Here is a 14,768-nt window from a genome sequence, read left to right on the forward strand (position 1 = left end):
CACTATTTGAAACATTGATTTAGCAGTCCCTTGGAAGACAGAATCTTGTAATGGTAATGTAATGATAAATACATTTCTTTCCAGGCTTATCATTCGTTTGTGGATATTTGGGAAGTTAAAACAAGTCTTTTATCAGTGTGTTGCATTGTATTTAAATTAATGTATACATACAATGCTAATACTGAACTCTAGAGCCAAAGAAGAATTAACAAAGGGCTTCCAGAGGATTAACATTTCAGTAGGGCAATTTCTTTCAGTCTTCTCGAAAATTACAGTTCCCATCATTAACCTATGCACCAATTACACTAATTAGCTAGCATATCTGGCAGTGGCAGTTGAAATGTTAGTGAATACCTGACAAAGTCATTGTCTACTCTTTTCTTCTCTTTTTCTTTCTTTGCAGAATTGTTAATATTTCCCCTTTTAAGTTTTCTATCTGTTTTAGAAGGCTCTCTTGTATCTCAAAAATGCTGTATTTTTAAAAAAAGAAAGCAATGCATTTTTTTTCTTAACCAATACAGCAAAACATTTGATAAGGTCCCCTTCAATATTTTGATTAACAACTTGATTAAATACAGAATAGATGGGAATACTGTCAGGTGGATCCATCATTTGTTAGAGAACTGTGCTCAAAGTGTCATATTCAGTGACTGAAAGGAGGTCTCAAATGGAAGGGCCATTACTCTTCACCATTTTTCTCAATAACTTAGATGACAGGGTAGTAGGAATCCTTATCAAGGTTGCAAATGTAGCTAACATGCTGGAAGACAGGAACAGAATTCAAAGGGACCTAGATCAATGAATAAATTGGACACCTTTGGTGACGACAGCTATCAGACAACACCATCTGCATCCCTCTAGTTTGCTTCTTCCCAATGATTTTCTTGTCCCTCTTAAATGGACAGGTAAATCTCGATATGTTCCCATTACTTACATTAGCATGATAGTTCACTTCTGCTTCTGAGAGGAGCCATGATAGTGATGTTTAAATATTTGAAAGAATGTCACATTGAGGGAGGGGCAGGCTTGTTTCCTCCTGGGCAGTGGTTCCCAACCTGTGGTCAGTGGACCACTAGCGGTCCGCAAGAACGAAAATATGGTCTTCGGCCTCACCATTACTACACCATTGCCTCGAAACCATGAGACAATGAGAGCAACTGTTCTCTCAAAACCCTCTTACAGTGCCGAGGCAATGGGGATGTCAGAAGAGGAGAGGCTGACTACCCTTGAAATATTACTACTACCACATCAGCTCTAGATTATTAAATATGTTTTTCTGTGGATGAGCAGATGGCAACTACTGGATGGCATATGTTTTGTGTCAGAAACTAGAACTGATGTGGTCTAACCAGTGCAGTTTTCTTAATCATCACCCCAAATAACCAAACCATATTGTTGACCAAAAGTTGACCAAAAACTGATTTGTAACCCTTTGGTACTAATGTGGTCCCTGGTCAAAGTAGTCCCTGTTCAAGAGGTCCCTGGTCAAGAGGTCCTTGGTCAAAAAAAGGTTGGGAACCACTGGGTTAGGGCGAGGAGCAATGGGTTCCAATCGCAGGAAAATATATTCCACCTAAATGTTAGGAAGAACTTCCTGATAGTTAAGAGGTGTTCAACAATAGAATATGCCGCTTGGGAATGTGGTGGAGTCTCCTTCTCTGGAGTTTTTAAAACAGAGACTGGGTGGTCATCTGTTTGGAGTGCTTTGATTGAGAGTCCCTGCATAGCAGAGGGTTGGGGTGGATAGCCTTTGGGTCTCTTTGATTCTATGATTCTATGAACTTCTAGCAATTGAGTTCATAGAACCATAAATGTATTGACCAATGTATTACTATATGGCATTGAATTATTGCCTTTGTAAGGCTGCCCTGAGTTCTTTTGGGGTTGAGAAGGGTGGGATATAAATGTGGCAAATAAATAAATAAGTAAATAAGTAAATTAAAAAAAAGCAACTGCTTCTCAAATTCTAAGCTAAAAATAAACTCCTTAATAATAATTAATAATAATAAACTTTATTTTTAGATCGCCCTATCTCTCCTGGGGGACTCAGGGCAGTTTACACGTACAAAGGCAAATATTCAATGCCCAGCATGTACCAAAACATTACAGCAATAAACATAATATGGAATAATAACAGCATTGTACTAGTCAAATGAAATTAAATATCAAAATAAAAACATAGGACAAATAATCACTAATTTAGATTGCTTTGTGTTGCTTTACAGTTCTTTTTTTTTTTCAGGTGGGGGCTCCATTACCCCAAAACATCAAGGAATTCCCCCAATACCACAAAAAGTGGTTGGGAATGATGCAACATTACATCTGGTGCAGCACAGCTGCAGAGCTTAATAGGGGGTGCAAATGGACAGATGCAGCCCTCCTGGTTCACATGCATGTGTTACATATGTTATACATATGAAACAAAACTACTACTTCACTCCAAGAGCAGGGAAGGCAGTGATCCTGGAGAAATATTTCCTTGCTATTCACAGGATATCCTAAAAATATGAAACTTGAGACAATTTACTAGGTACAATGCGCAGAAATTAGAGTTAGAGTATATCTGGTATCACAGAAGACTGTAAGATGTAACCACCAGCCTCTGAAGTTAATATCTTAGGTTTCATTAGGAGAGGAGAATACTCTCAGCAAGGGTTAAAAGGGTTATGGCAGCATTTTCTACTTAATTAGAACCAGAAATATTGCTTCATCTCTGGCTGCTACCCTTGTTCCAGTCTCTAGGAAGCTTATGAATTCATTTTGAAAACCTACAATAATTATGTATTTCTACCTGTTTAGAAGGGAAAAAATTGAACCCTGCTTTGCATTAGACTTCAATGTATTCTTCTATAGTTTGACAAAATACCTATAGGCCGTGTGTGTTTGTTTCCCCATTTGTTTTGACTTTTTTGTCTGCCAACTGTGAATTGCAATTTTTTCATGTAGCTAATAAATAAAACAAGCTGTTTGGGTAGAATTCAAAAACATAGTCGTGTTAGTCTGGAATATATGAAGAGGGAATCTTAGAGACTAAAAGAGAATGGAGCTGGTTGCATAAGCTTTGATAGATGGATCTGAAAAAGTAGACTTAATGCAGTTTGGCACTTTTATCTCCATGGTTTAATAATAGGAGAAGGAGCCCCCAGTGTTGCAATGGGTTAAACTCTTGTGCTGGCAGGACTTAAGACCGACAGGGGAGTGCACAGATGAGCTCCTCTGTCAGCTCCAGTTCCCCATGCAGGGACATGAGAGAAGCCTCCCACAAGGTTGTTAAAACATCAAAACATTGGGAGTCCCCTGGGCAACGTCCAATTCTCTCACACAAGAAGCAACTTGCACTTTCCCAAGTCACTCCTGACACGAAAAAAAATAGTATGGAATATGGGAGTTGTAGTTTCACAAGATAGTTAGCCTTCATTGCCAAAGAGTGCTGGTGTCTCACCAAACTACAAATCCCAGAATTCCATAGCATCGAGCCATGGCAGTTAAAGGGGTGTCAAACTGCATTAATTCTACTGTATAGATGCACCCTTAGTCTATTGCCAACTTCATTCTATCAGTTGATCCTTGGGTGCTGCAAGATCCCATTGCCGCTTTAAGTCTTTTGTGGAGAGAAAAAGTGGGGTACAAATAAACATAACAACAACAACAACAACAACAACAACAACAACAATAACAATAATACTGCGGTTTTCTGGCATTGTATATTTCTGCCGCTTTTGTGACTCTTCATTTGTGTTTTGATTCTATAGCCAACTTGTTGATGGATGCCCAGAATCAGCAGCATCCATTGCGGTTCTTTTTATCCCGGGCATCGACCGAGCCAGTATTGACTTCATTTTGGTTTATTTCTCCATAGTGCTAATGGGTTAGGTGGTCTTAGTTCCACTCCTCAGCTTAGACCTCTTTGACTTGGTTGGACCTACAGGTAGTTACACTACCGCCAGCACAGCTCTCAGCATCCTTGCAGCACTTAAGCCCCACAAGGTGGAAGTGTTCGACTTGTGACTTTGTAATACGAATTCCAGCATATACATCTCATTTGCTGTGTCATAGTTTGTTTTTTTGTCAGTGTTGTAGTAATAATAATAATCAGAATAATTGCATACTGAAAAAGCGGGTACATTAGTTTTCAGAAAACACAGTCCCAGAAAAACCCATTAATATTTTTAAATATTTTGAAAACTATTTTTCCACCCAAGTTTTCTCATACCTGTTCTCTGAAAATACTTTTAATACATGTCTTCTCTGCCAGAGCTCTTGTGCCTCACAAAGCTAAAAAAACCCAAGATTCCATAGCATTGAGCCATGACAGCTAAAGTGAGTTAAACTGCTTTAATTATATAGTGAAGATGTATACTGAGATTTTGGCAACCTAAGTTTTTTAAAGTTACACTTCAAAAAAAATCTCAGACAGAATTTAGCAGTGAAAGAGCAGGCAGCTGTAGGAGACAAATAAAATATTGTCTGGGTTGCTATGCTTTTTTCAGTCTGTAGGGCCATGTTCCAGAAGCATTCTCTCCTGACATTTCACTCACATCTATGGCAGGCATCCTCAGAGGTTGAGGGGTCTGTTGAAAACTAAGTAAGTGAGGTTTATATATGTGTGGAATGTCCAGGGTGGGAGAAATAACTCTTGTCTGTTTGAGGCACATGTGAATGTTGCAACTGGCCAATTTGATTAGCCATGAAAAGTTTTGATTAGCATTTAATGGCCTTGCAGTTTCAAGGCCTGGCTCGTTGCTGCCTGGGGAATCCTTTGAGAACACAGAAATGTTGGACCACTCTAACAACTACCAAGTCAGACTACACAAAGAAGTCAATGAAATCCACAAGCATGTAGACAATTTCAACAGAAAGGAAGAAACCATGAAAATGAACAAAATCTGACTACCAGTATTTTTTTTAAAAAAAATCTAAAATCAAGATAGTACATAAAGAGGAACACTTAAAAAGCAGGGGAATTCCAGACAAGAAATTGTAACATTCACACTCAAACAGACAAGTGTTCTTTCTCCCACCCAGGACACTCCACAGATATATAAACTTCACTTACGTAGTTTCCAACAGACCCCTCAACCTCTGAGGTTGCCTGCCATAGATGTGGGTGAAACGTCAGGAGAGAATGCCTCTAGAAATGGCCATACAGCCCAAAAAAATGCACAGCAACCTAATAATTCCAGCCATGAAAGCCTTCATCAACACTTTAAACACTTTAAAATTTTGTCTTCTGTGCCTGCACAGAGCTTCTTTAATGGTGCTTTAGCTTCACTGAGCTTCCTGTTAAGGGAGGAAAAGACTCCAAAGTCCCACAAAGAAAAATATCCATACAGCTTTTGTTTTGTGCACACTCTAGCGTCCTAATTCCATTAACTCTACAGTTAATGGCAAATGAGGAACCAGTTATGTGCTTCATGAATTAAATACACAAGCCAATGACATTGACACACCATATAAATGTTTGTTTTTACCTCGTAAGACTCCTCATCCCCGGCGACCATGCCCACAGTTTTAATGAAAGGGTGGCCAGGATTGTCAACGCCTGTTTGAATACACTGATCCAAGGTATAACCATTGGGAGTCATTTTGTCCCTCAGTTTGGCATAGATTGCCGGAGTGAGGCACTCAGCCATGCAGTTGTTGTGTTTACGAAGATCGGGATAGTCTGCACTGGATAAAAAGAAATTAAAGACATTCATATTGATAAGTAAAGCTTGCTGTGTTCTACAGTTCATAAATATATGCGGAGAAAGTTGGAGGAAATCAGCATCGTTCTCATCTTCTCGTCTCATGCCTCTGTGCCTTTGTGGGAAACGGGGGGGGGGGGGGGGGGAGTGTAAATATTTTACAGTGAACTGGGCAATTTTCAGAAAAACAGCAGAAGACTGGGAAGCGTAATTGGTTGTTGACTCAGGCATGCAGTTGAAATTTAGATGGGAAGCAAGCATACAGTGGTTCCAGGGGGGAATGCCAGCTTTGGCTGAAACGACAGAGACAGTTCCAGTGGAGATGGAAGGAAGGAAACATCCTTCAGAATTTATATTTGTGCTGGTTTCTGCCAAATCCAATGTGCAAGTAAAGTTAATGAGTAGAATACACAGCTGGTAGAAATCAACACAGCCAAAGCAGAACTGCTGGAACAATACCTGTTCACACAATTTGCAAAGATGTACCTTTTACACTAAAATATTGATAGTTTCATTATTCAAAATCAATACTACCAAAGAAAGCGAGTGCAGTGCGGTACTCAGAACATTAGACTAAGGTTAAGGAGAACTTTGTTCAAGATGCCAATGAGCCATGAAACACATTGGCCACACGTTCACTCTCAGCCTAATCTATCTCAATGTTAGCAGGGAGGTGCTGTGAACTACTTGGAGCAGGGGTCCTCAAACTAAGGCCCGGGGGCCGGATACGGCCCTCCAGGGTCATTTATCCAGCCCTCGTTCAGGGTCAACCTAAATCTGAAATGACTTGAAAGCACACGACAACAACAACAACAACAAAAACAACCCTATCTCATCTGCCGAAAGCAGACCCATACGTCCCATTAAAATATTAATAAATTTATATTTGTTAAAATTGTTCTTCATTTTAATTATATTATTGTTTTAAAGTGGTGGGGTTTTTTTGCACTACAAATAAGATATGTGCAGTGAGCATAGGAATTCCGGCCCTCCAACAGTTTGAGGGACTGTGACCTGGCCCTCTGTTTAAAAAGTTTGAGGACCCCTGACTTGGAGGATATACATTTAACTAAGAATTGTTGTTGTGTACCTTCAAATCATTTTCTGACTTAAGGTGATCCTAAAGTGAACCTGTCATGGAGTTTTCTGAGTCTAATGACCTCATCATATCAGGATATAATCAATTTCTAACAGTATGCATCCTGTCATTTTTTTCTGACTGAGTGCTGATAGGGCACATACTGACCCCATCACACCCAAATATTATGATTCTTACCTTTGGAAATTGCTGTGCTTTGTCCCATCACACCACAAAAAGCTGATTCTTCCTAAGCCATTCAAAAGACACCTTATGTAACTCTGTGACCTTTTAAGAAAATGTTTTTCGAAATCTGCACAATGACCTGGCCTCAAAGTCTCTAATAGCTTCTCTCACGAGATCTGAAAACGTATTCATGCTTGCACAGTAAATCATAGAATCATAGAGTTGGAAGAGACCTCATGGGCCATCCAGTCCAACCCCCTGCCAAGGAATATTGCATTCAAAGCACCCTTGACAGATGGCCATCCAGCCTCTGTTTAAAAGCTTCCAAAGAAGGAGCCTCCACCACACTCCGGGGCAGAGAGTTCCGCTGCTGAATGGCTCTCATGCATTCGCCTCATTGCTATCTTTTGATGCGATATACAGAGATCTATAGTACGGACTTTCTGAGAAATCTAATCTTATTGGATTTTTAAAGAATAGATTATTGATTCATTATATATGGCTCCTTTGCTGCATCTACTGTTGCTGCTGCTGTGGCGACTACTTCTGTTTTATGAGGCTGAACCCGAGGCAATGCAGAGGCAACAGTAGCTTCTGGCAATGCTGCTTTTCCTTCTGAGGAGGTGCAATAGTAAAAAGTAAAAGTTTGTTGCTTCAATACAGATACAACAGAGGAAGAAATTGAGCAGACTCTGGTTTTTAAAATTAGATATATATATAATGAGGTAAAGTAGCAATTCCCGGTTTCTTTAAGCTCTTTCTCCTTTGACATCCCAAACAGAAATGGCAGCTGCTTCTATCATAAAAATTCTGGGGTCAAAATACTTCTCCGACCAAACACACTCCCTGATGACAAATCGTATCGTTGCTGATGGGATGCATACTGATTTCCCGATCACATGCAAAAACAGTGCTTCAACGACTGAAAACTTCATAGTATTTCACATACTACAATTAGAATATAATCTAAAAATACTGCTTCTACTAAGTTCTGCAGACACATTTCTATAGATTACCAATGGGTTTGGGTAAATGTCATGATGGGACCTGTTGGAAATCATTCTCAATCAGTCTCAGAAATGGAGTATTTCCTAATGTGATGAGGTCCTAAAAGTGTGTGACTTGTCCTAGGTCACCCAGCAGGTTTTCACAGCCAAATGGGGATTTGAATCCTATACTCTAGAATTGTAGGCCTACACACTCAAACCACTATGCCAAGTTGGTTCCTTAATTAAGAATACCAATTTTCCTATATTTCCACTGAAGAGTCTGTGGCTTTTAAAATGATTTACTTTTCATGACAAATATCTGCTTATGCTTTTCTAAGTTTCGGCTTTCTCATTTCTGCCCTGTTGACCTCAATTCATCCTCTTACTCACTGCCTAGTGTTTACCTTGCTTACAATTTTCAGCACAATCTTTCTTTGGCTTTCCACAAGACTTTTCGCCAACTTCATCTCTGTAGGTTATGTTCTGATCCCCCCCCCCCCCCCACACACACACACACTTTCTTTCATTTAGTCCCAAATCTTGGAAAGGCCATATTTTGGGTCTCAGAAACCCCCAGCCAAGTAAGGCCATAGAACTTCTTCCCTTACAAGCTGACTGGCAATTCTCCCCTGCATGCTTTACTTTCTCAGTATGCTATCTTTTTTCAAAAAATTGTTCAGTAGAGATATTTAATTCTTTGAAGCAACATACCACAGTATTTATTCGCAATTTGAATCAAAGTATTTACCTTGGAGGAAATAATCTGTTTCTTCCAGAGGATCCAGCTTTCACATTCTGCTGATTCAACAGGTATCCAGTTGTCAAGGCTCCAGTGCTAACAGTTGCAAAGAGAACAGCGGTTTTTCGACCTGCCAGGAGACGTGAGAAAGTGCTAGCCATTTTTTGAAACCTCTGTGTTTCTGAAAAATGAGAACACAAACTTATGAGAACTGAAAATGGGAAATAGAAAATGATTAATGAGACAAATAAAAATAGTGACAAGATCAACTCGATGGTGGCCTATAATTTGGATAGGTATTCACATTAAATTGATAGATCAGAGTACTATTTATTCGAATCATATTGGATCCTTTGTGAGGCTGCCCTTGAAGATAACTAGGAAACTTCAAACACAGTGCAATTACTTGACAATTCAGAACCATAAGGCAGCTTAGTCACAATGCATTTTAGATTATATGTGGTAACGCAATTGACTTCCAGATTATTTCAAGGCCCCAAATCCAAACCATCTTGATCTTTAAATCCCTTAATGGCTAAGGATGGGAAAGTGTAGACATGTTCTGGTTAGGCCACTTTTGAAGCCCCCCAAATCTTATCTAGAGCCCCTAAAGATTTCATAAAAACAAATTGGTATGATTTGTTTGGATGGATGTTTTTTGAATGCAGCCTAAATTGTACATCAGTATGACTATTCAATGTCTTCATTTCCTGAACCTGCCATTCCCACTTCACTATTGGAGGAAATATAGCCAAATTGTCCAAAACATCACATCACTCTTCTAGCACACAAGTACAAGGAGTTGGTCTGTGGATGAAAATTGTTCACTGCCTCCTCCTCCTCCAAAAAAAAAAAAAAAAAGGCTAACTTTGCTTAATGAGCTGGGTTCTCAATTTTTTTGTGCTCCTTCTCCTTTATGGCCTCCATTCTTGAGTTTCCTACATTCCTAGTTTGTTTAAGTGCTTGATTGTCATCAGCTGTGACAAGAGAAAGAAAGAGAAAGAAAGTACAGCTCTCCAGAGGTTCCTCTCCAGACTTGAATCAGCCCTAGCTAACATTGCCAGTAGTAAAGAATAATGGGTCCTCATGACCTAAACATATATTTTTTTACGCCTGAATTGGAATGGATTTTGCTGGGATAGCACCAGAACTGATAACATCTATTTGTCACGTCTCTTCATTCAAAGGTCAGTAGACCTTCTTTATTTCACCAAATCTGGGGAAATGGTGTTTAAACTTCTACAGCTTCTACTCTTTGGAGGTGGAAAGACAAATGTTTTCGCTGTTGCTGTTAATATTATTCATGAACTTTATATCTTAATGTATACAAACACACAAATTGAGACACCTGGTGGTTAATTGAGCTTTGTAAATAATCTGGGTGTTGTAAATGCTTCTCAGGAAACTTCAATTAGAGGTTTGTTTATTTGTTTGTTTTCTTAATCATAGTGACTGATCTCAGGCTTAGAAATGTGAAAATCAGTGTTAATAGAATACTGCCTAAAGCTTACCATATACATTTTGTAGAAATGAATAACTTTCTTTCAACCACAGTAAATGTATCCCATAATACTATATCCTCAGAAAAAGAGCTTTCTAACTTGGTTTGTCTCCAGGTTACCAGAAGGGTTGCATGCCCCCACATTAGCCTGCCCATATTGAGGGTGCATCCAGACAGCGCCTTCAACGTGGGAGTTATCACAATTAAAAGAGGGCTGTTCAGATGATGTCTTAGGCAAAGCCGAATTAATTCACCACAAACCAGGAAAACCCTGGTTTGTGGTGAATTAATTTGTTAGTGGGTTTATTCTGTGTCTTCTTGGAGGGTAAACCCGCTGTTTAGACTGCTCCCTCAAAAGTTCTGGACTTTTAAGGTGGCAGTCCAGGTAGTAGTCCTGCAGTTTTCCAGGCCAAAGTAGCCCAGAAAACTGCTAGGACACCAACCCCCTTCCCAAAAGCCCTTTTAAAAGTAAAAGAACTTACCCGGCCTCCATTAGAGTGGTGCCAGAGCATTCCAGGTGTATAGAAATGACGTGTCAGGAGAGTGCGAGGGGGGGAGGCAGGAGCGATTTTTTCCCTCCACCCCCCATTTCTCCTGGTGCGTCATTTCTACTTGCCAGGAGAGCTTCAGCACCTCTCTAATGGAGGCTGGGTAAGTTCTTTTATTTTTAAAAGGGCTTTTGGAGAGGGGGTTTGAGTGTCCAGGTGTTCTCCTGGAAAGATCCAGGAGCACATCTGGACAGCCCCTGAGGAAGCATGTGCTTTCTGAGGCATGTTTAAATTAGGACATTTGCATTTTTTAAACTTGAATGTTCCCGGAATAAATGGCTGTGTGGAAGTGTCCTGAGAGATTTTCTGGAGAGGGCTTTTCTCTGCCCTATCATCCTTATAGGTATTTTTTGATGTAAACATAAGAGAGGACTACTCACATCATCTAGAACAGGGGTCCTCAAACTAAGGCCCGGGGGCCGGATGCGGCCCTCCAAGGTCATTTACCCGGCCCTCGCTCAAGGTCAACCTAAGTCTGTAATGACTCGAAAGCATGCAACAACAACAATCCTGTCTCATCAGCCAAAAGCAGGCCCACGCTTCCCATTGAAATACTAATAAATTTATATTTGTTAAAATTGTTCTTTATTTTAATTATTGTATTGTTTTAAGTGTTTTTTGCACTACAGATAAGATATGTGCAGTGTGCATAGGAATTCATTCATTTTTTTTTAAAAAAAAATTATAACCTGGCCCTCCAACAGTTTGAGGGACTGTGACCTGGCCCTCTGTTTAAAAAGTTTGAGGACCCCTGATCTAGAAGCACCCTGCTCATCCATGCCACAGACCTCTGTAAATTCGGAGTAGTACCTTTGAGTTTAAGGTGGTTTCTGTGAGGTATTTACAGTTGAGGCAATAGCACTACATTTGTAAATACACAGCATAAATGAATGCTACAAATATCTAACTGCGATTAGGAATGCCAGCTATGATCATATCTGTGCTGCTGGAGAACTCTGACATTTATCTGACCTAATTGTAGGCCTGAAAGTGTAATGTACTTGGTCTGTCTATTATTACCCATCTCAGTTCTGCACAAAGTAGTAGTCTACACAAAATGGCTTCTGCATGTGCCCACATTGCACCTTAAATGCCAGCACTTCAAGGAAGGAAAGATTAAATCAGTTAGAATCTTACTACTCATAGTGCTTTTCTCCAAGTGAAAAATTTTGCACAATCAAAATTTGCCACATTTATGTTACATATTACTTTTAAAAAGCTAGCATCATAAGAAGAATGTGTGTTGCTCCGTGTTGACTTGTATTTGAAGGCTTCAGCAAAGATTGAGCTGTGTCCCCAAACATCATGTCTGACAAAGACAATGTCATTTGTGAACAACAATCATTGAAGCCTCAGGATGAATCCCATTATTGTCATCTAGATCTTCTTAGTATTCATATTGTGGGGTGATTGACATTCATATGGTATTTTTGCTATTTTTCATGGAAAATCTCTTTTTGTCATAAGACCTCCTTGCCCCCAGTCAAACGGCTGTGTTCTGTTCCTTATATATTTATTACATATTATTATTGTACAGGTCTGCAGAGGGCCATGTTTGATGCTTGTTTTGTGCTTGTTTTTAAACTGTTTGATACCAGATTTCCATTAGTCTTCAGGGCAAAGGGCATTGGAAAACAAATCAAACTATTTTTGCATCCTGTGAGCACACATTTCACGTATCAGGACTTAATCACAAAGAAGAAGCACTGACCTAGCGAATAAAAAGAAAGGTTTTGGGTCAATAATCGGTGTAGGTCAGGATTGAGGTTTGACTTAAACACAGGTAGGAGGCAGAAATTACATGCATGAGCTTTCCTTTCATATCGCTCAGCTACTGGGAGCTAGATCAAGCAACGACTAAAAGGCAGCATAACACAGTGGACTGGAATTGTGATCTAAATTTCCACTGATTCCTGAAACTCATTAAATGACCGTGAGCTAATCTCTGTCTCTCTGCTTGACCCATCTGAAGGGGTTGTTGTGAGGATAAATTCAGGAGGATAGCTATGGATACCACCTTGAGCTCCCTTGGAGGCAGATGGGATGACAGTTGCCCCTCCACAATTTCATGTTTGACATCTGCAGATTTGATTACAATGTTCTCTTTGGAAATCTTCTATGAACAGCTTCCACTAGAGCTTTATCTATAGAATTGTTGCAGCAAAATTTTTGTGGTTCTGTGTGTAGCAACAAAACAATCCCCTTCTATAGCGGAAGCATCCCTTCCCCCGGTTAAGGAGCAGAAAAATACAACTTGTCTTGTCAGTAGGAAAGTTTACACAGAAATATTTACATATGTGTAGCAGGAGACTTTGTATCTTGTCCAGCCCTTCTTCCCAATATTCTCAGTTCATACCTTCTTGGCAAAAGGCTCTCTCTGGTTTTCTTCACCAATCCTTCAGGACCCTTCCACACAATCCTATATCCCAGAACATCAAGGCAGAAAATCCAACATTATCTGTGTGTGGATTCAGATAACCCAGTTCAAAGCAGACAACCCAGTTCAAAGCCTTGATATTCTGGGATATAGGACTGTGCGAAAGGAGCCATCTGTTTATCTGCAGATTCAACTTACAATAGCACACATCACTAACAACATCATCACCAACGACAACAACAGAGGACCCTTCCACAGAGCCCTACATCCCAGAATATCCAGGCAGAAAATCCCACAGTATCTGCTTTAAACTGAGTTATCTGAGTCCATATTCATAAAATATGGGATTTCCTGCCTTGATATTCTGGAATATAGGGCTGTGTGGAAGGGCTCATAGAAACTTGTACTTCTTTAGTACATTTACAATCACGCACCATGTCTGTAGATTGCTCAGTGCTAGCCAGATGGTTTGACTCTTAATGCTTGTTGGCCCTGATCTTTACACTTACTTGTTGTCACTTAAGAAATTTATTTTATTTTATTTTATTTATTTACTTAAGAAATGATATGATGTAAAAACTCTGACAAGACTCATACTGGAAAATCTAGGGCCCTTCCACTCAGCCCTATATTCCAGAATATTAAGGCAGGAAACACCACGTTATCTGAGTGTGGACTCAGATAAGCCAGTTCAAAGCAGATATTGTGGGATTTTTTGTGCCTTGATATTCTGGGATATAGGACTCTGTGGAAAGGCCCCTAGAAATGCCTAGAAGTGTTATCTCTGATGTCAAAAGTGAGATATAAAATGAATCATGGTTTTCCCACTTCCGTTGGGGTCCTGAACCCCTTACCTCGGCAAATGTGGAAGACTGACTGTAAATGTCATCAACTGCTACTAATTAAACATTCCAATTGTTTGGATTTAAGTTGTATCTTTTTGAAATTGTAATAAAAAATAAGTAAAAAACAACAAGCCAATACTGTTCTCTTGGAGCCCAGTTATGTAGTAGGGGATGTGGAGAGGATGCAGTTTTGGGGGAAACAACATTGGCATTCATGTTATGCACTCAATTATCAGGATGAAATGAAAGTACCATTCTATTACAAGTAGCACTTTACCTCAGTGTTTGTTTCCACAAATCTTTGTTCCAGGCATTTATTTTATAAAAAAAACAAGTACAATATCCAAGGAATTGCTATTTTATGCCTTGTGGGTTCGTTACAGAGAAAAGCCATATCAGCTCAAGATTGCATTAATGGAGTATGCACATGCCCTAGGTTAACGTGAGAAACTCCCATGAATTACAAGAGTCAGAAGTAATTGACATATAAAAGGTTTTCCAAAGGATATAAAAATAGGTGTGTTTCTATAGAAAGAAGGCTGCTTCTGATATTCAGTTTCCCCCTGCACATATTGGAAGTGGGGAATGAAAGACCAGCCAATGTCTATGCATCTTGATAAGTTAATAATACGCTTTATTTATATTCTGCTTTATCTCCCTGGAGGAACTCAGAGTGGATTACAATATACACATATGAAGCAAACATTCAATGCCTTTTACACATAGTGAGCAACTACATACAACACAGACAAAGCTAAAGTCCTTCCCCTTTTTTCCATTTCCGGCGTCTGGAAAAAAATGCTCAACTCCTGCCAGGG

The 14,768-nt window shown here is 39.6% G+C and overlaps 1 protein-coding gene across 1 annotated transcript in view; it reads right to left on the reverse strand.

Moving 5' to 3' along the window:
* The window catches only part of CKMT2 (creatine kinase, mitochondrial 2), a 43,134-nt gene that overhangs the window by 17,180 nt on the left and 11,186 nt on the right, over nucleotides 1–14,768 (reverse strand). Inside the window, exons 2-3 of the mRNA XM_060761721.2 lie at nucleotides 8,689–8,860; nucleotides 5,472–5,670 (exon numbers count right to left, since the gene is read on the reverse strand). Of these exons, the coding sequence (XP_060617704.2) occupies nucleotides 5,472–5,670; nucleotides 8,689–8,840 (351 nt within the window). The 5' untranslated portion in view covers nucleotides 8,841–8,860. The remainder of the gene's footprint in view (nucleotides 1–5,471; nucleotides 5,671–8,688; nucleotides 8,861–14,768) is intronic.

Source organism: Anolis sagrei, chromosome 2, assembly GCF_037176765.1.
Source record: "Anolis sagrei isolate rAnoSag1 chromosome 2, rAnoSag1.mat, whole genome shotgun sequence".
Taxonomy (NCBI): Eukaryota; Metazoa; Chordata; class Lepidosauria; order Squamata; family Dactyloidae; genus Anolis; species Anolis sagrei.